The sequence below is a fragment of the Sparus aurata genome, chromosome 1 (genome assembly GCF_900880675.1).
Source record: "Sparus aurata chromosome 1, fSpaAur1.1, whole genome shotgun sequence".
Taxonomy (NCBI): domain Eukaryota; kingdom Metazoa; phylum Chordata; class Actinopteri; order Spariformes; family Sparidae; genus Sparus; species Sparus aurata.
In genome coordinates this window covers 21,034,913-21,057,388 of record NC_044187.1, presented here as the reverse complement: position 1 = coordinate 21,057,388, position 22,476 = coordinate 21,034,913, and the positions used below count along the sequence as shown (strand labels likewise).

Below are 22,476 nucleotides of genomic sequence, written 5' to 3'. Positions count from 1 at the left end.
TCTTTACCCAGAATCCCTTGTGACTTTATCCCTCTCAACCACACAGAGCCTCATTAACAGGAAATCCTAGCGCTGAACCTCGCCAAGGAGATGCTAATTCTGGTACTAGCCCATCGAACCATAGCCGGCTGGTTGTGAGACACTAGCTTTCGCGAGAGCGTGTGTGGCCTTTTAACAGCTCCGGTTTCAATCAATCACAACGCCCGACAAATGGAAACATGGACATAATAAACCAAGGGAACAAGATGAGAAGGTGTTTGTGTGCATGAGTGTGCGTCTCACGTGTGGGCGGGCGGCAAAAGAGGGCAAAAGTGCATAAAAGAAGAAAACTGAATAGAACAAAATAAAGTAAGACGGAGAAAGAGTGACAGAAAGGAAAAAAGAAAGAAAAGGGAGAGAGAGAGAGAGAGAGAGAGAGAGAGAGAGAGAGAGAGAGAGAGAGAGAGAGAGAGAGAGAGGGAGAGCACAAGGGACCCGTACAGCATAACAATCCTGATTCTCTCCGCTTTCATTATGCAAACGCTCACTTCAAAGCCAAGCCCCTCGTAGGCAGGAATAATGCATTCTATTTCATCTACCTGGGGTGGGACAGCAAACATTGAGGATACACAGTTTGAATGCTGCTCCCTGAGACCGTGCATCTCTCCCTGCCCCGCTTCTACAGCCACTCTCATGTGAGCAAAAGACAGAGCTGCAGGTGCGTAGAGGCCAGCAAACGGTGGCTACCGAAAAGCACAGGTATGCACGGATACCAGATGAAAACACACAGATGCCTCCTCGTGCAGACGAAAAACAAAAACAAGCTTCTTTAATTTAAAGCTGACAAGGTGTGAAGTGATACAAGTAAAAGTGTTTTGAGGGCTGATTGAATGAGCTGATGCACAAACATACGCGCATTAACACATGCACATAACCAGCTCTCCACCATCCATCATGAGGACAGGTGTAAGTAACACCAAACTGTGTTTGCGACAGAGCTACTCCGGTGTGTGAGCTTGTGCGTGTGCGTGCGCTGCTGCTGAACAGTTAAGAACCCCCTGAGGTCAGCGCAGATGCGTAACCCTACACTCCCTTGTTGACAGAGCCTTCCACACATCCCCACTGTTTCATTTGGACCTGCTCCTGCTCCAGCGTTTCCACTGTGAGAGTTCCAGACAATTTCACAGCTCATAGAAAAACCTGGTCTCACAATGATGGGAACTGCTGTGCGAACACTGACTTCTTTATATAAGACCCAAAATGAAATCCACACACATCGCTCGCTGGGTTTGTCATCTGTGAATCTGGACGACTCGCAAATCACGTCTGCTCTTACAATCATGGGAACGAATGCAGGAGCTGGCTGCCGTGTAATATCTGCACCTGCAAACAAGCCTGTTTCTATCATTAATCACTGACTCGGGGGGGATAAACACCACAAGTGATGGATGTAATAAAATTATCACCTATGTTATATATGGCAGTCCAATACAACAGGCCTGTTCTGCTGCATTACTTTGTGGCTCTAACATGTGAGTTATTTTACATTTTTAGAGACGTGTTTATTCAACTCTGGTCTGGTTTGTGAGGTCACATGATGAACATTCAGATGATGACAGACAAGTTTTAAAGAAACTGTCAATTGCCCAACTTATTTCAAGAACTTATTTATTTGACACCAAGGGCGAAAATGATTTTGTTATCCAGACTGCCTGTTGTATATAGCCACTAAGTGGTTCAACCTACCACACTTTCACCACCAATATATAAATATTTCTACTGCACTCACTTTCAGTCTCACCTAGAAATAAAGTGGTCTAGACACTTAACTGCTGGTCTGATTGTCTGACCAATCATGCTTCATACCCCATCAGGCATCTTTGTTGCAATCTCAGCAAGTACTTTGATTGCAGACCCGAGTCATAGAAAAAACAAAATTGATTGAATAGAATTATTTATAATTTCAGCTTTCATTCCCAAGTACTTTGTCTAAGACTCATTCATACACATAAACTATATAAAACATAGACGTAGCCTTGGTGACATCACCCGCAGGTTTCTGAAGAACCATCGTAAAACCCAGTGTGCTGCCACTGGTCATCACCATCTTGGCAGTGTCTGACTCTGCCTAACTAGTGGCAAATAAAAAAATAGGCAAAGAGGTGGAGAACAGACTTCTTGCACAGTCTGTTATTTCAATTAAGCACACGGCAAGACCTCTTCTTTGTCTGATAGCTGCACGGAAGGTTCTCCAGAAGGTGCCAGCACCACAAGAGTGACTGAGAAAGTCAAGTTTGGTGACTTGAATAAGCTGAGGGGAAGGTGAAGCCCAGCAGACCCTCAATTATGCATAACTTAAAGCCTTAACATAATTCAAATAAGTGACTTACACAAATCATGATGTAGGTGTCATGAATGGGTAAATTTACCGTGGAAACAACAACTATTCCTTGTACCAGGCTGTAAACAAATGTAGCTATTAAGTTTGGGATTGGCTCAGTTTTGAAGCCCAGTGGCCATTCGAGGACCTGCAGCATTATTCATCCCTGTGGGGTGGCTGCTTGCTTTTCCCAAATCATGAATTATACAGTGTCTGTCTGTAAACTGGATCCTAAAGCATATAATTGCTATCAGGTTCATTATTATTTCAGCCATTGCCAATCACAGCCAGTTACTGGAAGCCAAGATTTCAATTAGCCTGGTTCTAATCCACAGTAATTAAGTCGGCTGACCTTAACACCGGATCCCTCCTGTCAGACAGTCAGTCAGTCAGTCAGTCACTGGAGCTGTGTCTTTACAGAGCCAGGAGAGACAAGGAGACATGACTGACAAGACCCTGCGTGTGTGCGTGCGCGCCCACACATGTGTGGGTGTGTGTGTGTAACTGACATTTGGACTGACAGCCTATCAGGGGCTATTAGCTACTCCCAGGTGGCCTCTTATTCATCCACAGCACAATGACTCCTCAGAGGAGAAGAAAGAGGCTAATCACTACATAAAGACTGACTGTCTCAGATTGAGGACAGGTTTGTACGTGTGTGTTTCGTGTACGTGTGTCTGTGTGTGTGCACGCATGAGTGGTTATGTTTTTTCAATAAAGCAAAAGATTAGACACGAGCAGATAGCTTCCATCAAGGGACACAAGAGAAATCAAAAATAGATGCAGAGACACACAACTGAGACACATGCCTGCATGTACACATGCGCGTGCACGCAGACACACACACACACACACACACACACACACACACACACACACACACACACACACACAAACACAGACAACCATGTGAGACAGGAAAAATTCTGGATGGATGAAGCGGAACAGCACAGAAGATGCAAAGAGTGGTCTGATGTGAATAATTTAGAGGTTGCTGTGTAGTGGACCTAAGAGTGTATGGAGAGATAGAGACAGAAAGATCGAGAGAGATAGAAAGACTGACAGAGGGAGAGAGAGGGAGGGGAAAAAGGTGGAAAGTGTATAAAAACACAGAGAAAGAAAGGGAGTGAAAGACGGAGAAAGTACCGGGGAATGAACTCGGGGAGACAAAACACACAGACAGACTAGACAGAGAGAGAAGAGAGTGGAGAGGAAGAACTGCAGACTATGTTATTACCTCAGAGAGACAAGGGAGAGGCAAAGAGAGAGAGAAATGAGATGGTAGGTAACAATAGGCTGAGCGTCCTTTCCCCACGAGCATGTACTGTAAAGGCAGGCGATGTGATTATCCACACTCGAGCAGCTTCACTCACTAAGACACTCTTGAGCTTCAAACTACCGGCACATAATGTTCTCCTAATGGACTCCACTTACACTAACATCACTATCTGCATTAATGGACTCCTGCGAACACTAACAAATACCATCTACTGCAGTGGACCCATGCTTACACTTGCATATATAACTACATCTAAAGACGTTTCCTTGAAAGGTTTCAATTTTTCTGCATAAACAGTTTTTAAGTTGACAGAAAATGACCAGTTATCAACAAAACCTGATTTCAACTGGATTGTACCGTGATGGACTCAATCCAGAGCTGCTACATCTACAGTTATTCTCTTTGACTACAGACATTCTACCCAATCATTACAATTTAGGAGGAGCCACAGGTTGATGTCAGATCAAAAAGGGAATGAAGGAAGGAAATACTTATGATTTTAGCCCAGAATCCCCAAACTCCCAACATCCTGACATCTGTCCATTACGTTTTAGTTCCTGATGCGCAAAGACTATCAGAACAATTTCTGACTATATATTCTCAGGCAATATTTCAATACTATTTGTAAGGGTTTATTTCCCAGAATTATAATTTGTAATTTTCATCTCAGCAATTCAATAAATGATGTTGAACAGCTGACTGGAAACACACAGTGGCTGTCGTGTTTGTTCACACTGACCTCGTAGTACACTTAATCTGGTGGAGGCAGTGAGCTCCCCTGCAGAGTTGGAGGCATGACATTCGTAAATAGCCTCATCTCTTGGGGTCCTCAGTGGCTGGATCCTCAGGACCGAGCCGGACCCATCGTCAAATTCTATAACCTGTTGAAAGGAAAAAAGACGTTTATCAGAAGAAATACGACAGAGAGTTATCACATCAACTCTACAGGTCTTCAAAGAGTCTCTTGGTTGCACTGTTTTCACGGCTCTTACTAACACCATTTGTGTCCAGAAAATCTTGTTTTGGTTTTGCTAAAAAGCTCTAAAAGCCCATGAAGAGACAGAGTTAGCAACTACGTGGTGACCTTGCAGCTAAAGAGCCCAATATTGCCCTCGGGAGATGGTGGAGACCAAAGACGGAGCTAAAAGAGAGTGAATACTGATCTTACATTTGTCAGGTTGCCAAAAACACAACTCCAAAAAAATTCTGCTCTGTAACTGCTGCATATTTACATCGAAAACTGCTTGCAAGTTCAACTTAAACGCTGATATGTGGGTGTTGTGTTAACAGCTTGTTTCCACTGCCACCAAATGGTGAAAAAAATCAGCTACTGTGGGTTTAAAAAGACACCCTCCTCATTCATCTAGCTTTAAAATATGCCACTCTGCCATGGATACAGAAGCGGCAGGCTTGATTAAATGTTAAGCTGACGCATTGGACTCTGACTGGTGTTACTGATTGATTTTGATTTTGCCTTCAACATCGTTTGTAACTTAATGATAAACAGTGAAGGCCTTTTCCTCGTTTTTAATTGATTGTGGAAAGCTGAGGGGACAGAGTCTGCGGAGTATGTGAGCACTAGTCAGGTTTAATCTTTAGCCACAGGCATACCCAGACCCACAGTCTAGGATCAATCACTACACATTAAAATCAATTTCAGGTTGCAACAGATGAGCAATCCACTGGAACTTTTGCCAGAACAGAACAAATGAAGAGAATGGATGGTGGAAATCAAAACTTTCGATGATTACCTCTCATATTCAGGATATGAATCAACGTTTTCAGAAATACTGGTTTGTCTCTTTTAAATGCTCTTGCATAAGTTTAATACATGCATGTATTGCATCTGGATTCAGAATTCTGAGAAGGTTTTGGCTGACTGAGATCCAATAAAAAGAAATCCCACAACAACTCTTGACCGACAGGACAGAAAGGAGAAATATATAGCAAGTAGTCTGAGTTTATATAGGGTGAATTAAAAATAAAATATCTCCCGGAGTGATTTAATCACAAATAGGAAGACAGCAAGATGAACTTAAACCTGGGAGGAAAGTCGGCTTATTAAAGTGGAAAAGCACTCTGAGCCCGGCTTGACACTGACTGTGGAGGAGAGCAGCTGGTTCAACATCTCCATCGAAGAGTGACTCGTGAGGTGGGAAAGTAAATCAAAGGGTAGAGCCTTCAGGAAACTAATAAGGTGATCATATGAGAATCTCATATACTGTAGCCCGAGGCATCATCTGACATATGGAGGAGCTGGGGCAGATCGCAATTTACACAGTTGGAGTATGAATTAAGAAAAGCAGGTAAACTGATACAATCTTGAGCGCTACAGTTTTGGCTTTATCTGCAAACTGGTAATACATGTTCATGTATTTATAAGCCTGCATATTTTATATATATTAATGAAGATTATTACAGTTCCAACAATATTCCATTTCTCTCACCTATCTCACATACAGGACAGGTGCAGGCAGCTAATAACATTAATGATGGCTCTGTTCCATTCAGACACTTCAGGTGAGTGAGCAGGAGCAACATCAGGGCTCTGAAACTGACTAACCTTAATGTAATGTAGCCTTTTAAAGCTCCAAATAAGAATTATTTTAATGATTCATTCATTTGCCAATTATAGACCTGATTCAGTTATTGTTTGGTCTATAAAATGTCAGAAAATGGGGAAGAATTACCCAGAACCCAATGTTACAGCAACAACCTGAAATCCAAAGATTATGAGTTAACTTTATATAGCACTGTTTTCTAACTGAAATGCAAAACTCTCACTGCGCCACAATGTTGGAGGTTTGCTGTCCTCATGGAACTTGTTAAATATGCATACTGTTTCGTCTTGTTAGACGAAAGTACCTGTCAGCCGTGAGCTGGAGATCAGATTGCAGATAAAGCACTTGCAAACGATGGGTATGTTTGCTATTTTCCTATGTTTGTACTTTTAAAACAGAAAACACAAATTTTATACGGTGAAATTTAGATGTTTCTCTTAAGTAAATGACATAATACAGCCAACCGCAAGTAGAGATCGCTAGAAACTGTCAGCTCCCCGTCTATCTCCCTCCAGCCAGCTGGCACCTTGTATAGCTTTTTGTAGTAAAAGGAGATGGCATAGTATAGATAACTCCTCATTTAAACTTCACTAATCCGCTGTTCCTCGTCGTGTCTCACTTTCAACGTGAGCAACAGGATAGAAAATAGAAACAGGACGTCGGGCTAAAAAAAGGATGCTGTGCCGCGTCGTGTCGCACAGCACGCAGTTGATTTTGTCGCTGACGCTCTCTCGTGTCACGGTTATGGTGTTAGATCTAAAAAAGCGCCTTACAAATGCGTGTGTTTGGCACGAACAAGAAATACTTAGGAATAGTTTGAAATGTAATATACAACACAAGAGTATGAGACGATTGTTAGCACTCACTGTATCTGTATGTGGCTGTATCTGTCCGTTAGCTCAATACAACACTAAAGCCAGGATACGCTTGACTTAGCTTGGGACAAAGTCTAGCAAAAGCAGTTAGCATAGTTCTGTCAAACAGTAGAAATAACCAGCACCTTTATAGTTAGTAACAAGTTACACCCTAGTTGTTAAACAGTACAAAAAGCAAAGTGTAAAATTACAAGTTGTGGTTGTTTAAGGGGCTTTTGTGTTTGCTAGCTGTTTTCACCTCCATGCTAGGCTAAGGCTAAAGACACCTAGCTCCACATTCAGATCCCGTAGATAGACACTAGAGAGGTACTCACCGCCTCATCTAACTGTCAGCAAGATTAACTGATTATTGGAAAAGCTGCCAATTAAAATTTTGTCTAATGTTATGCAATAAATCATCGATCCACCAACATTAGCTGTGTCAGCTCTGCAGCCATTGGTAAAGTTGTGTTGTGCGTTACACTTGTGTTTGGCAATCAAAAATGTCTGCAGATACCACTGGTTTGCAAAAACAATGAAAGTCTGTGGCTGCTCTGTTGTGGGACGCTCACTCAGTCCTATTTCCAGTATACAGCACGTCACCATGACTAGAAGTCAGTACTGTTATAAAAAAAGATCCTTCCTCCATTAGTATCATACCTCAAATCTCTGGTTGCTGACTTTTTTGCCTTTTTTGTTCCAGACAATCTTGGGCTGTGGATCCCCGGTGGCCTGGCACACGAAGGAGGCCACTCCCCCCTGGACTCCTGTTTGGTCTTCTGGGGTTCTCGTAAATCTTGGGGGTGCTGCATGGAAAGATGTTCACAAAAGTTAAGTTCAAACTGCAAACATGTTGCTGTTTGTGTACAGTACAAGTGTGTATGTGTGTGTGTGTGTGCGCGCATGTCAATACCCACTTGACTGATGGTTGTATAATGCTCTTAATATGACAACCATTCACATTTCCATAACCACTATAGAGCAAAACAGGTTCACACCTTCATGCACATATTCTCTAATGGATTATAGTGTTTTTTTCTGAATGCACTTAAGTACCAGACATCCACTTATTATACTACTGTAATTTATCATTCACACATCTGTAACACACAAAGAGTGTGTTAAACGCCGGGAATGCCAGATGTGTGTGTGTGTGTGTGTGTGTGTGAGGAAGTACAATGCTGCAGTCACCTGGATGGTTATCAAAAATCCAAGACAATCAGAATGAACACCGTGGCTGGTTTTGTGTGTGTGTGTGTGTGTCTGACAATTCTTGGATTACAAACACACCTATATCTGTCTTTCAGCGTAGTCGTGCATGTCGGTGAGTTTGTGTCTGTGCATTTTTTTTTTCTGTACACGTGTGTCCATGTTCCACCATGTTTTCCCCACTGTCCCTGTACCACCAAAGAAGCTTAATATTTCTGTGCCATAAAGGATTTATGAAGACTTACTCCTGACATGACCACTAAAGCCCCTCATTCCGGGGACGCCAACAATATCATAACCACAGCCTCCGCTGGATTGTGACATCACGACATCAAAAAGATTCGGCACGTCAGTCACGGCACGTCACCGCCAGCTCGCCTAATGGCATTCCAGCCAAACCAGAAAATCCCTACTTAAGGGCTTACCGCCAACCGCCCTGACAAAGGGAGAGAAATTGCTTTTTGCTGTTTAAAAAGGAGGGAGGGAGAGAGGGAGAAAAGCTAAGCTTTTCAGAGAAGGAGAGAAAGAAGAGAGAGAGTGCGTTGAAAGAGTGGGGATGGCTGAGCAGAAGAGCGAGAGAGATAAAGGGAGCGAGTGAGAGAGACAGATGGAGAGCAGAATGGGTAAGGAAGAGAAAGCATGAACAGCAGATGAGGAGGGAGAGAGGAAGATGAGCACAGGAGGTGGATACGAGGGAGAGAGCGCCAGAAAGGGGGGGGGGGTGAGATAAAGAGAGTGAGAGCAAGCGAGAACGAGCCAGATGTACTGGCAAACATGGTCAGAGAGCCCCAAGCTGCCCAATCACCTCTACACCTCAGTGGCTTACGGCCAAATCTACCTCAATGACTGAATAGAACAGTATGCATGTGACGGAGAGAGAGAGAGAGAGAAAGAGTGTGTGTGTGTGTGTGTGAGCATTTTTTGTGTCTGCTTACTTTCATCCTTGTGTCTGCCCGTTTGGTAACATCCACACAAACTTTGCACACACACACAGAACAACTGATTATCATCAGCAAAAGATTTAATAAATATAACAGTTGAAATTTTGTATTTGCAGATGTTCTCTGTTTTTACATTGTGAGTTAAATATTCTTTAAGGTTCAGATGATGGGTTGCAATCTGAAGATGTCATGACGGACTCTGGGACGTTGATTTTTTTTACCCTCCTTCCTGTCATTTTGCATACATCACCCATCAGTTAATCACAGGGCGGATCAATAAAATCATCTGCGAAATAAAAACAATGTTTGGTTGCCGCCGTGATATTCACCGCGCATCGCTGCGTGCGCCGCGTTCGCTACACGCATGCTGTCCTATACTGCGCGTGTGTGCGACGGGCGAGCAAATGTGCGTGTGCCCATCTGAGAGAGGAAAGAGTGAGAGAAAAAAGAGATAGAGATGGAAACAGAAAGAATGAGGAGCGGGAGAATCGCTCTCTTAATCCTCTTGCTAATCTCTCCCCCACAAAACAAATGAAAAGTGTAAAGCCAGCGGAGCCATACTAAAAGGCACGGTAGATCTTTCAATTGCTTTTTTATCTTTCCCAACATTCTCTTCATCTCTCCAGCCCCGATTCCCTCATTCATACATCTCCTCTTTAATTGTCTTAACTTCCTTCTTTCTCATATTTTGCCCCCTCTACCTCTCTACCAGTCTCCCTTTTTTTTTTGCATCACTTCTTTTTTCCCCCCCGACCTCCTTCACAGCTGCTCTCCTTGCTCCCCCTTTCATCCTCCTCCTTGTTACTCTTTCTCCATCTCCTCCCTCCATCTCTGGGGTGTTACATAAGTCTTCCTGTCACATTGACTGACTTAATGAGGAAGAGGGGAGGGGTGGGGAATGCAGCCGTATGCTCCACACTTCTCCCGTATTTCTCCCCTCCCCTCTCTTTATCGGCGCTCATCCTTTTCTCTTTTCCTTCCAAATTCATCCTCTCCGTTCACCCCCTTTTCAATCTCCACCCCCTCCTCCTCCATTATCTATGCACCTATCTAACCCTTTTGCCAAGATCATCAAGGTTTTTTTTAGGAGGATTAAGCATTGGCATTTGTGCCAAGACAAGAGGGGCTCAAGCTCAAAGGAGGACTCAATATTTGTAGTCATTTGTAAGTAGGGAAGGTTGATCAAGCAGGTTTATTAATTCACGGAGATAAAATTAAATCGAAAGAAAAAAGAAGACGAAGAAGAAGAAGAACTTGTTCTAGTGAGGCACTTCGCAGCAGTCACAGGCTTTAGGTGCTCGTGCATGTCTCCAGGCGTTCTCTCACAGCCTTCGTCTTTTCCCTCAATATGACCTAAGATGGAAGTGAGGGGGAAACTGCAGAGTGGGTCCACGGAGAGAGATTTAGATGGAATTAGACGGTGCCAATCTTTCCCCTCTTGGTGTGTGTGTGGTGGACGGAGGGTGGCCTACATAAAGGTCGCCATACAGTGGGATCTGATCTACACAACAGATGGCAGGGATTACAAAGTCAGCCACCCCCCTTCCCGGACCACTTTCGAGTCACGGCTGAAGACGTGTGATAAACTTGATTCCAGGATTTTGGGGTATTTAAAATCAAAGGGAGAGGACCGACTGCATCTGTGGCAGAGAACATGAAATAAAAAATGTACCACATCCCTATTTTGGACTTGTCCATACATACGTAAGCTGCTTTGCTTTTCCTCTTAATATTGGACATTTTAAAACTTTTCATTTGGTGATCGCGAAACTTAAATTAACCCTGCAAACCCTAACAGGCTGATGGAGGTTGACAAGAGTTGCAGGCAAGACAAATAGCAAGACTAAATGAAGCTAGTGACACTTTGTAGGAGACTAGAGGGACATACTGTAGCTGACAGATGCTGTCTTAACCTAGAGGGACACAGCAAGGGAGATCGAGTTTGTAAGAACAGATGCTGGCACAAACCTTCAGGGAGTATGATTTACGAATGTAGAGTATTAAGATTGGAGAAATAGTATAAATATAAGAGTTGAAAGGACATATTTGGGAGGATGAACAGACAGGACTAACCACGGATGATGCACAAAGATTTAAAAGTAGAGTTTTAAGAGTGATAAATAAGGGAAACATACATGTTCATGACACATAGAGAGTGAAATATGTGTTTTATTGTGCTTAATCTGAACTCTGAACAGTTCTTTGCAAAATTTAAAATATTGCAATTTACAAGCCCTCGGGCCTCATCTTGTGTGTCCTCAATCGCTAAGCTGATCTGATGAGAAAAAGCATAAAGCAGACAGGCCCGTCCAAACAAAGCAAATCAACAAAAAGCAATGGGCTCAGCAGCACGAAACTGACCCTGTCTCTCTGATACTCCAGGTACGAAGGTTACAAATTGGAAAAGAGGTGCTGTGAGACGCTGGATTACCGACAATAAGAATAAAATCACTGGTAAGTAAATGGAATGACAAAAGCTTTAGTGTAGTGTTAGCTGAAAGGAGCAGACGGGGAAGCCCAGATGCTAACAGTAGCTAATCCTGCGCGTGGCTATTTCTGCTCACAGGTAGAACAGTGGATCTTTCCTAGGTGGAGGAAGGGGACAAATTGTTATTGAACCTCCTGATCAGAATGATATTATCTCTGTCAGACATGTTCATATTATCCTGGGTGTTTTCTGAGTCTTTGTCGACGCATGTTCATGAGCATGAAGAGCCTTTGTGAGAAGTTTTGATCACATCTGAAAAGGCTCCTCTGGATGTTGGCACAACTTGTCAAGCATCTTAGCCCGCGCCTCACATTTTCCTCTGTATGTGTAAGTGTGTGTGTGTGTGTGTGTGTGTGTGTGTGCGCCCGCATGTCGATAGTTAGGCATGTAATGAGTAGTCACGGTCCTTGCCAGGGAAAGATCCAGCTGCATAGTGTTGTACGTGGTGGTGGGCGGTTAGCTGATGACTCCCCAAATGAGAACTGAGGCAGGCTTGTCAGACAAGTTGAGGAACGAGGCCAATAACGGGGCCTGAGCCAGGGCCGCGATAGTCAGCCTCGAGAGTGGGCGGGCAGCTGGCCAGAACCATAACTTAAAACACATTAACATCAAACCGACACATTAAGAGCAAATTATCAGCTGCTCACTTTCGTCCTGGAAATGAAATTGGATTGCCGGGGCCAATAAACATAGAGAGACAGCTATCTTCCTCCTGCAGTACACGTAAGTGTTAATTGGAAAACATTTGCTAAAACGGGCCAATTCAATATCGAGATTTAATTACACGCAATTAAGCACCATAACCGCTACATTAAAGATCACATTTTATTCAAGTTTCTCTCAGCCATATCTGGAGTATTGGATTATTAATTTCAAACACTCCTTTTTTCTCATATAAAACTTCTCTGTATGCATATAAACCTGCGGTCATTAGGGACGACGTCACCAAGCATCCCCTAATCTGATGCAATAGCAAAGGATAAAATGCACTTTTACTGCCAATAGTGATGTCCAATTAGCATGCCACTTACCCACCACGGCTGCCCTAGGGTCTGGCTAGTGCCGAGTTAATCAGGGTTAATTTGTTAGAAACACAAGGAGAGGAATTAATCAAATGGGGACTGCCTTTATACACAGGTCATTAGAAACACATGGGCTACCCACTGGGGTACACTCGACTCTACTAGGTCAGAGCTGGCTTCCCATAAGGACGAACAGAGGGTTCTCTCAGTAGTGGTCACAGCCTATTAGTCACAGGCCACTGCTTAGCAAAGTCAGAGCTAAGCTGATGCTATCCAGCCCTCTTCACAGACGGGTGAGCCCGCAAAGCTAATGCTAAGCTAACGCTGGTCGGATCCTGTTATTCGCAGTTGGGCGCACAGCTATGCTAGCTGCTAATAGCCTCAGTGCTGTGGAGCACACTGAGAGGCTTCAGCAGGAGGACTTTCCTTCTCTAAGCCTCATCCACCCTCACTCATGGACTGACTTTCATAGATAACGATAGAGAAGTTATTGAGGGAGTCCAGAGGGTCACTGTGCTACAAGCGAGTGTGACATTATTGGTTTAAAGGTCTATTTTGTGCCTTCTACCCAGATTATTAACAGTAAGCCCCTCCTAAAGCCAGTGCTGACAGTTAACGGTGAAAATAATTAGAACATAACTGAGATTGCCATTTTTTATTCTGCGTGTATAGGACGTCTGACAATGCTTGTGACGCAGCCCATCTCCGTCACCTTCTACGGAGAGATATTTAAGACTGGAGATGATGGAAACATTTTAAGTAGGGGTTTTATTTTGAAGGTTTCATGCCATATTCAGGATGAGGAGCATCACCGCCAGAGCTGCATTCTAATGCAATACTATGATTACAGAAAATATGCTATGAATTATTTAGATAATAGAAATGAGTTAGGTAGATAAGTGGCATGTTAATTTAAAAAAATAAGGAAATTAAAGGACGATTTCAGCACAATTGGAGTCATCTCTTGTATTCCTTACTCAACATCACTGTAGACTTTTTTTGCAGTGTCACAGCAAATGTCTTTGCTCTTAATCTCTTTTCGACAAAAACCTGTTTAATCATGTCAACACTCTCAATGTCTTAAGGGTAAAGAATGACCCCTTTATTAGTTTAACAGCAGAGAAAACATGCCCTGAATTCGCTGACATTTCCTGGTCGGACATCGAGCACCATCAGGGTACAAATATTGTCTTTGTCCCTGAAGCTCACACATTATAGATCATTTGTCTAATCGTTATCAGTAGTGAAGTGTAAAAACAACACGTTGTGACTAAAGAAAATATTACTTGCCGTTTACCCTTGTTTATTGTCTTTGTGCAAGAAACTGCAGTTCCTCAAACGCTACTTGAGGCAGACAAACATTCAATCCCCAGAGACCCCCATATTAAAAGACCCGACTTTAAAGCAGAAACGAAACATGTTTACAGCCTGGGCCGAAAAAAATATTTTGATCTGTAGCTAATTTCTCTGTTCATTACAACTGTACCGCATATCAATTTTTTTTTATATAGCTCACTTGATTAAATTATATTGAGGCCTGCGGTTGTGCATTATTAGGGCGTGGATGAGCTGACTGACCGTTAACCTTGAGCCGTCTTGCTACCTTACAGCAACCAGGCACTGCCAGAGTCGCCACACTGAGCTCATCATGAAGACTTCATCCATTTTTATAAAGTCTTACCGCTGAGGTATTCCTCTAGAGATATTTAAATTAAACTTTCTATTCTGGTCAATGCTAGGCAAAGTTCTGTAGTTGTGGTCTATGCATGTTAAAAGCTGTTGAAAAGTCTTTTGAGATTTGACCAGTATGTTGACCAGTGTAACGCTGGAGGCCTTTTGGTCATTTGATCATCATTTCCCAGCCCACAAGAGAAATCCTCCAGTCCCTCCATCATGGTCTAAACTGCCAGGAGCAGATGTTGACATTTTGACATTTTGCACTGCGGTTATGGGCAATAATGTCAGCCCGGATCTTGCCTTTTTATTTTTTTTTGCGCTTTCAGTGAGCCAGGCAATACCAATCAATCACAGAAAAGAAACACAATCCGTCTAAGAAACTAACTGATTCTGTTTCACACCTTTAACTTATCCCAGGGGCTGAAACCTTTAACCTTTGCGACCCTGCATCTTCATCTCATGCCAGCGGATCCCGACGCTACCTCATCCATCAGCGACAAGGAGGCACATAGCTCGCACGGAACCAGATACTTATCGCAATCTAATCTCTTGCCTACTCTAAGCACTACACATGCTTGCATACATATACATAGAAAACAGACAACTACAAACATAGTCACACTGACACACACACTAAGCTCAAACTCACTGATATGACCTGACTCACAAATCTTTGACACGCATGTCCCGTGTTACAGCTTCTCTGCCTTCTTATGTTCTTACCGCAGAGAGGTCCAAAAGTCAGGTCAGGTTTGTGTACATGTCCAAAAATCAATCTCACCAAATGTGCCTCAAGGGGCATCACAATCTCCGCAGCCTACAGCTCCATCCACGGTATCCTAAGACAGTGTGGTATCCTTTTAAAGTAAACGAAATGCATAAAATAAAATAAAAAGAAGCTATACTTTATGTTGTTTTAATGGGCTGTACATATACAAACAAATGATGGAAAACTGAAATCGAATCTTTAAACTGGACAGAAAAATGTGGAGGAATGTTGCTCTTTATAGCAACTCAGACCTTTGAACTTAGAACCCGAGGGTAGGCTGAATGAAATACTTCCAGGTAACCAAAGACGGCTCCTCTAGAGGCACTTGTGTGTTCAGTGACTCGTTCAGGTGCTCCTAAAGCAAGCAAAGTGGTGGTGCATTGTGGCAGATTGATCCGGCCATTTTTAAGATTCCAGTCAAACCTCGGGGCCATGCGAGCCCTGGCAATATGGCCATATGTTGACAGGTCAATCAGTCAGCGCATGAGCGAGTTCTGTTTTTTTTGCTGGACGCTTTGCTCAGAACTTATGTGTCAAAAATGTCATATATATGTTTTTTTTTTGTTTTTTTTTTTACATCAAGCTTTGTGGAAAAGAGAAAGAGCTTTTGCAACACAAATAAGGTGAAGAAAACTGAGACTAAAGAGTTTCACATCACCAAGAGCCTCCCTAGGCAGAATCCTAAACCACTCTTGCTTGCTTTCAAAAATGTACAGTCTGCTTACTAAAGTGTCAGGTTACAGCTCAGTATTGCTGAAATAAAAGAAGCTGTTTTGCTGTGTTCTGTTGCTCACACACACACACACTGACAAGGAGGTTTATTTTTCGTTGGAATTTTTATTGTTACATCCAGTCTGCAGACGGGGGGAAGAACGACAGCTTGTTGGTTTTGGGGTAAACGTGGGTCAGCAGAGAGAATCCTGTTGTTGCATTGTTTCCCGTTGTCCTGACTGACATGCGGAGGGATGGGGTTTCTCACATGGGGCATCTCACTGCGTACATGAAGCAGTGGCCTAGTTTGCGACAGGATCAGGGCATTACTCTTAATCCACTAGATAGATGTCATATGCACGCACGCGCACACAAATACACAGAGAAACCAAAAAAAAAAAAACCCCAAAAAAATGGTGGCGAGAGAGGCGGAGAGAACGAAGGAGTAAAAAAAAAAAGGGAAGGGAGATAGGAATTTGAAGAAACACGTGTTTACCCGTGCGAAAGCTCAGCGCACCGCTTCCATTGTTACACCAGCGCTCGTGCGCAGATTGCGCATATGGTGCAGTGTCATGCAAAGCTTTTCCAACTATGCACATGGGATGCTGTTCCGTCTGATTGCATCTTAATACCCTCAGTCCACTAGTGTGTAACTTGTGCAGCGAGCAAGTGTGTTGATGGTGTTTCTAAAGTTTGCTGAACAGCGATGCCACTGTCCAGACATAAAGGAGTTGCCTCTCTTTCTGTGAAACCCTGGGATGCTCAAAAGGCCTTCCATTCATTTGGTGAAGATAAGCATGACTGAAAGCAATATTTCGGAGCGTGTTTAACATTTCAAAACATGTAGACACGAGACGAGCACCAAAGATGTCAGCATCCCGGCAGCCTCCGTTTGAATTCTCAACATCCAAATCTCTGAGTCCCCACTGTTGATATTAAAAGAGGCACTGTACGTCATACACAATGAGATAAAAAGAGAAAAGAACAGCCTTTCCTCCCTTTTCCCCCCTCAAGCCCTCTGTCCCTGCTTTCTCACCAGATTATATGGATATGCCGAAAGAGGCAGAGAGCAAGCAGGAAAAGAGCAATGGGGAGAGTCACTCCGAATGAGTCGAGGGCAGTGGAACAAGAAAAATATAGACAGAGGAGACAAAGTATGAATCCTTTCCACCCTCGTAGCATCTGTGCTGCTCCCCTAACCGTCACAGAGCAGGCTGGGAGCATCATCGTTTTGATGGATGACTGGGCCTTTACTGGCCGACCCTGGGACTTCCACGGGGGACAAGAGGGCAGGAGGCTGAAAGGAAAACAAGGGCAGTTTGTGGATGTGTGCTTTTACTGGGCTCTGCGTTACAGTGTATGGCTGCCTCGAGCCTATACTTGTGTGCACATATGCTTGTTTGTAAGTGTATGTGTGACAGGGTGGCGATGATATATGTTCGGCGTGATATGACCACGAGCTCGGAGCTACACAGCATTTTTTTTCCCCCTCCAGAGTGTGCTGCATGTTTTATCTGCTTTACAATCATATCTACCAAAACATATTTACGTGGATGGAACAAGCATTATTATAAGGGCCGCTCAATACAAAATACAAACTACACAAAATAATCCACAGATTGTTGTTAGCGGATTCATGAAGGCACTATTTTCTCTAGATTGATAATTATTTACAGGTAATGGGAATAATATGTATGATTTTGGGGTGAGCTGTCACTTTAACATAAATATACAAATTAAAATTCTACTAGAATCCATTACTACTGGTGTCTCTGTCAGGGTAGCTCCCAGATGTTTAACAGTCTGCTTGGTGAGCTCGGATGACCTCTTCCTCTGTCTCCTCCATTATTCTCTTTCAGTCTGTTCCATCTTTAAGTCCGCCCACACTCCCTTTCTGTCTTCATACCTTTTATCCTCAGTCTTAGGCCAAATCAGACGGTTTCGTCACCACTGTTATGAGGTTCAAAGCCTCATTGCTAATCGTCTTCGTGACAAATTGATAGAGAAGTCAAACCTGCCCGAGACTTCTTTTTAGACAGGTGGACCATCATGATAGGTATGTTAACACGCGCAATACTAAGAAATCTGGATAATCTATCGTATCTATACGTTTTTAGAACATTGAATGTGGTAGCTGGGTAACTACAAAAATAAAGATGTAAACTAATTCAAGTGTCTGATCGTCTGCTGTCTGTTCAGTTGTGTCGGCGGTCCAGGTTTTTATAGGGTGCTGCAGTCTGTATTCGAAGAATTAAGATGTTCATGTGACTGGCTGGTATTTGTTGCCTTGACGCGTTGCCTTTGTGATAACCGGAGATGTTATAAGAGAAGAGGGAAGCAACAGACAGTCTGTGATCAAGGGATGGCGCTTGTAAGACACATATCCCACCCATTCCCCACAAAAGCCAATCATCTGCTTTATCACATCTGAACCAGGGAACATGTAAACATATCAGCCAGTTGAGTTGTTGTTCGATGGTGAGATCACGTCACAGCACTCTGGATTAAGCACATATTTTTGGACTTTGGGTTAGAATAAACTCTAAAACCCTAGGCCCAACTGTGCTTTGAACACAAGTCTCGATATCGACACCTGGGAAACGTTGAGGGACAAAGTTACAGGTGATCGAATGGGTCAAACACAGCACTTCCACACAGGAGGCTGTGGTATGAGTCTTGGCCAACAGCAAAAGTCAAAGCTGACTTATGATTTTCAGACTTGGCTGACCGATAATGTAATGTTTAGGTGACATAATTACTTGGATTACCTTACCCACGCCCATGTGTAAAAAATGGCTTGTAACTGTTTTCCATTAGGACGGCTGTTAGCATGGAACAGGCGATATATCAAAAAAGCCAGACACAAGGTGATTGAAGTCAGTCAAGAAAAACAATTAAGAATAATTTAATTTCATAACAGAAAGATAAATTACCACATGTCTTTATGTACAATGTCAACATCATACCCCAAATATGGTAAAAACTGGTTCTGAAATGGTCGCAGAATATATAACTACTCTGATGATAAGTTAAATGTTGTTAAATGGCAGAAATCCAACCTCCAGCATTGGGTTTTAAGTTGTCTTCACCTTGTATGATAACAAATTGAATGTCTTTTGGTTTGTAATGTTGTTTGGGAAGATGATCAACAGCTGAATCAATAATGACAATAATCAATAGTTGCAGCAGTAATTCTAACCAGGACATGACGTATAACCTGAATACTAATGTCCGTGTAAACTTACTGAGAAACACATCGGGCTAGCCACGATCAGGGATCACACACACACACACACACACACACACACACACACACACACACACACACACACACACACACACAGTGTATAAACACAATCACACAAGCAGCGGAGAAATTATCTGATTTGCCATATGTGGTCCGTCTATCCATGCCAAGTAATACTGGGATGGACAAAAACAGCTGGCCTCGAATCAAACCTTCTATCCAACACACACTTGTACACACACGCAGCCAGATAAACATGCACACAAACACACACGATCAGATACACATGCAGGAGGGATGTGACATCAGTGGCGGAGCGGTTTGTAAGAGAAAATCAGGTCATTTCAAATGTGTGCTCGTCTTTATAAACGTACAAACAGCATGTGCATTTATAACACATGTACTGTATTATTTCTCCTTGTGCATCAGTTAGCAGGTGTCTGTGTGTGTGTGTGTGTGTGTGTGTGTGTGTGTCTGAGAATATATGTAGATGGGTCTGAGTGTGAAGGGACTCACAGTCGGCATCGGCGAGGAAGAGGAAGCTGAGGAGGAGCAGGCCTGGATAGGCCGAGTGCATCATGGGATATGTCGACACATGCATGCTGTATCCACCGGGAGCTCACTGCCTCACTGTACGACAGGACGATAGAAACAGGCCCTCACAACCTGGAGAGGAGGGGAGAGAAAGAAAATCCAGTCATTAGATTTGTCCAAATTAAGAGACTTTCAGATGCATGCACACACAGACACACACGCACACACACACACACACACACACACACACACACACACACACACACACACACACACACACACACACACACACACACACACACACACACAGACTTGAAGTGTGTGAGTTCCCTCTAGGCCTCACACTCCAGTTATGCAGCTGCCTCTCCTCTTCTCGCTTCATTAGGACCATACACTCATTGCCCGGAGGTGTGTTTTGGCATGTGGGTGTCTGTGTGTGTGTGCGTGGGTGGGTGAGTTCACAAAGTAGCTGATGAATCTCAACTTATGGAAAACATTTGACATTAAATCCTCAGTCGCCACCGAAAGTTCATCTCCCGAGTAAGAAACCACCTTGATTTTTCCTACTTTAGAATTTTTTACACCTATCATACGACCGGATTTCGGTCCTCATGTGACATAGTTTGGGGGTTTTATTTTTTCTATGTTACCTGTTTATTTTAAAGGTTTCTTGTTTAGCCCTTCACATCCTGTCTTTGTCATGTATATACATTTTCTCATCAGCCTTTGTGTATTCAGTCCATGTGTTCCCTCACTTGTTTTTGCTCCTTGTGTTCCACATGGCAACCCCATTTTCACTTTAGTTTTTTGCTTTTGGATTCTCTCTTTTAGCTGCCTGCTTTTGTATTACCTGCAGTCTATGTTTTTTTGGATCCAGCTTTGTTACTGAAGCTTTTTGTTACTTCTGCCTGCTCGCTTGGAGTCTTCCATTTGGCCCCTTTCTGCTTAACATTACAGCGTGTCATGATTTCAGAATGATGAAAGGGAAACAAATGGCTTCAAGACAGAGGGGTGGGAGGACTAAGTGAGTGATTGATGGATGATGGGGAGATTAGCGGGAGTGGGAGGATGCTGGCTGGTGTTATCGGCTGGCTCTGTTGCAAACAGTGTTGGGTCAACATACAGCTCGATGTCACTATCATTTCATCCTTGGATCTCTTCATTTTCCTTCACACATCTGTGACTTTTTGTACTTTTCTGTCTCCTAAATACGCTAAATACTCTCTTTGACCCTTCCTCCTCATTCATCAAGTCTATCACTAATACTCTCCTCAGCATCTTTCTTTAGCCTTTCCATCAGTGAAATGTTTTGCCATTTCTGTTTGTCTGTCTGTCTGTCTGACTGTCTGTCTGTCTGCCTGCCTGTCTGTCTGTCTGTCTGTCTGTCTGTCTGTCATCTGCAGTGCATGGTGTGAGTGCCTGGCATCAGAAGAGACAGGCATCAGTCTGTGTCAGATATCTCACAGCTCAAATCACATGACACAATGAGACATGGCAGATCACTGCTGCTGTCCAGAAACTGACAGTATTGAGTGAGAGACACTGAGAGTGAGCGGGCACAAAAGAGAGAGAGAGAGAGAGAGTGAGATGCTCAGATGCGCAATGTGGGTTTTTTGAAGTAATGAATGCGTAGGCCTGCACTGCATGTGCATGCATATGGGCTAGCTAATGCATACACTGATGCATCTGTATGTGCATGCAAGTGTATATCACCACTGACAGCCTGTGCCTGTGCTGAATCGCTTGCATACTGTAAGTGCGTGTGTGCTCCTCTGTCGTGCCTACGTGCATGTGTTTGTGGGCTTTCCAAAACTGGACAGAGTCATCATCAGCTGCAGCAGCAGCAGTCTTAATCCCCTCCACTCCTGAACAAGCCATCTGATTAAAAAAATACAAGGGGGGTAGGGGCAGAAGAACGCTGGAACCCAGAGCTCCCTGCAGCCAAGGCAGCAAACAACTAAACCCACACTGGATTTTCCACTTGGTTTGGTCTGAAACAATTGCTTTGGGATAACCTAGATCTCCCCCTGCACAAATTAAGTCCTCTGCACTGTGATTTACACTATACAGCAGATATGAGAGCGTGTAAAGGCATAATGTTCAGCTACCTTGCGTATCCAGCCACAGCAAGGGGAAATTACAGCTTAGTTTTATAGTTTATTCTTATTTAGTTTTGGACATTGGGTCTCAGGTCTATTTAAGTTGTAGTTTTCAAGGAGCCATTACCATCTTTAATTATGGATTTTGAGTTTAGCTTGATTCAGTTTATGTTGTTTTTACTGAAAGTGTTAATTCTACTTTAGTTCAATTCCATTTCTGAAAGGAGACCTATCATGCTTTTTAATTGTTTTCCTTTCTTTCAGTGTTTTATTTATGTTGTTGTGCATGTAAAAGATCTTGAAAGTTAAAAACGTCGAAAGTCCACACAAACAGAAGCTCCTCTCTCCCACAGAAAACACTGCACCTGAAACGCCTCGTCAGCAGCCCCCTTCCTTTAATTCTGTGACTTTGTGACATCACACTACATCACCATGTTACACATTTGTATAATTGATACTTTGTGGCTAGTTTGGAACATGAGCATTGATTATTGGTTCTCAACCTTTTGCAAGCTAGGCCCCCCCAAAGCTGGTTCATTGCAGTTGAGACGCCGTCAGGGGCCCATGAAGGAAGAAGAAGAAAAAAAAGAAAAAAAAAGAGCTGTCCAGAACTGCCACAGGCCCTGTTTTGGTGAATGAAATAGCTGGGGGCGGGTCGGTAAGGTAACGCTGAGTAGCCATGATGCCTGTCAGTCATGATGAGTCATGTCTCGTCACCTCTCTGAT

General features: G+C 43.2%; 1 protein-coding gene across 32 annotated transcripts in view; it reads right to left on the bottom strand.

The window, feature by feature from the left end:
• Positions 1 to 22,476, bottom strand: part of ptprdb (protein tyrosine phosphatase receptor type Db) — a 172,451-nt gene that overhangs the window by 53,308 nt on the left and 96,667 nt on the right. For all 32 annotated transcript variants that reach the window (XM_030437562.1, XM_030438259.1, XM_030438500.1 and 29 more), the window contains 3 exons: positions 19,634 to 19,783; positions 7,714 to 7,859; positions 4,378 to 4,519 (listed from right to left, as the gene is read on the bottom strand). In XM_030437562.1, coding sequence (XP_030293422.1) covers positions 4,378 to 4,519; positions 7,714 to 7,859; positions 19,634 to 19,718 — 373 coding nt within the window. In that variant the 5' untranslated portion in view covers positions 19,719 to 19,783. The remainder of the gene's footprint in view (positions 1 to 4,377; positions 4,520 to 7,713; positions 7,860 to 19,633; positions 19,784 to 22,476) is intronic.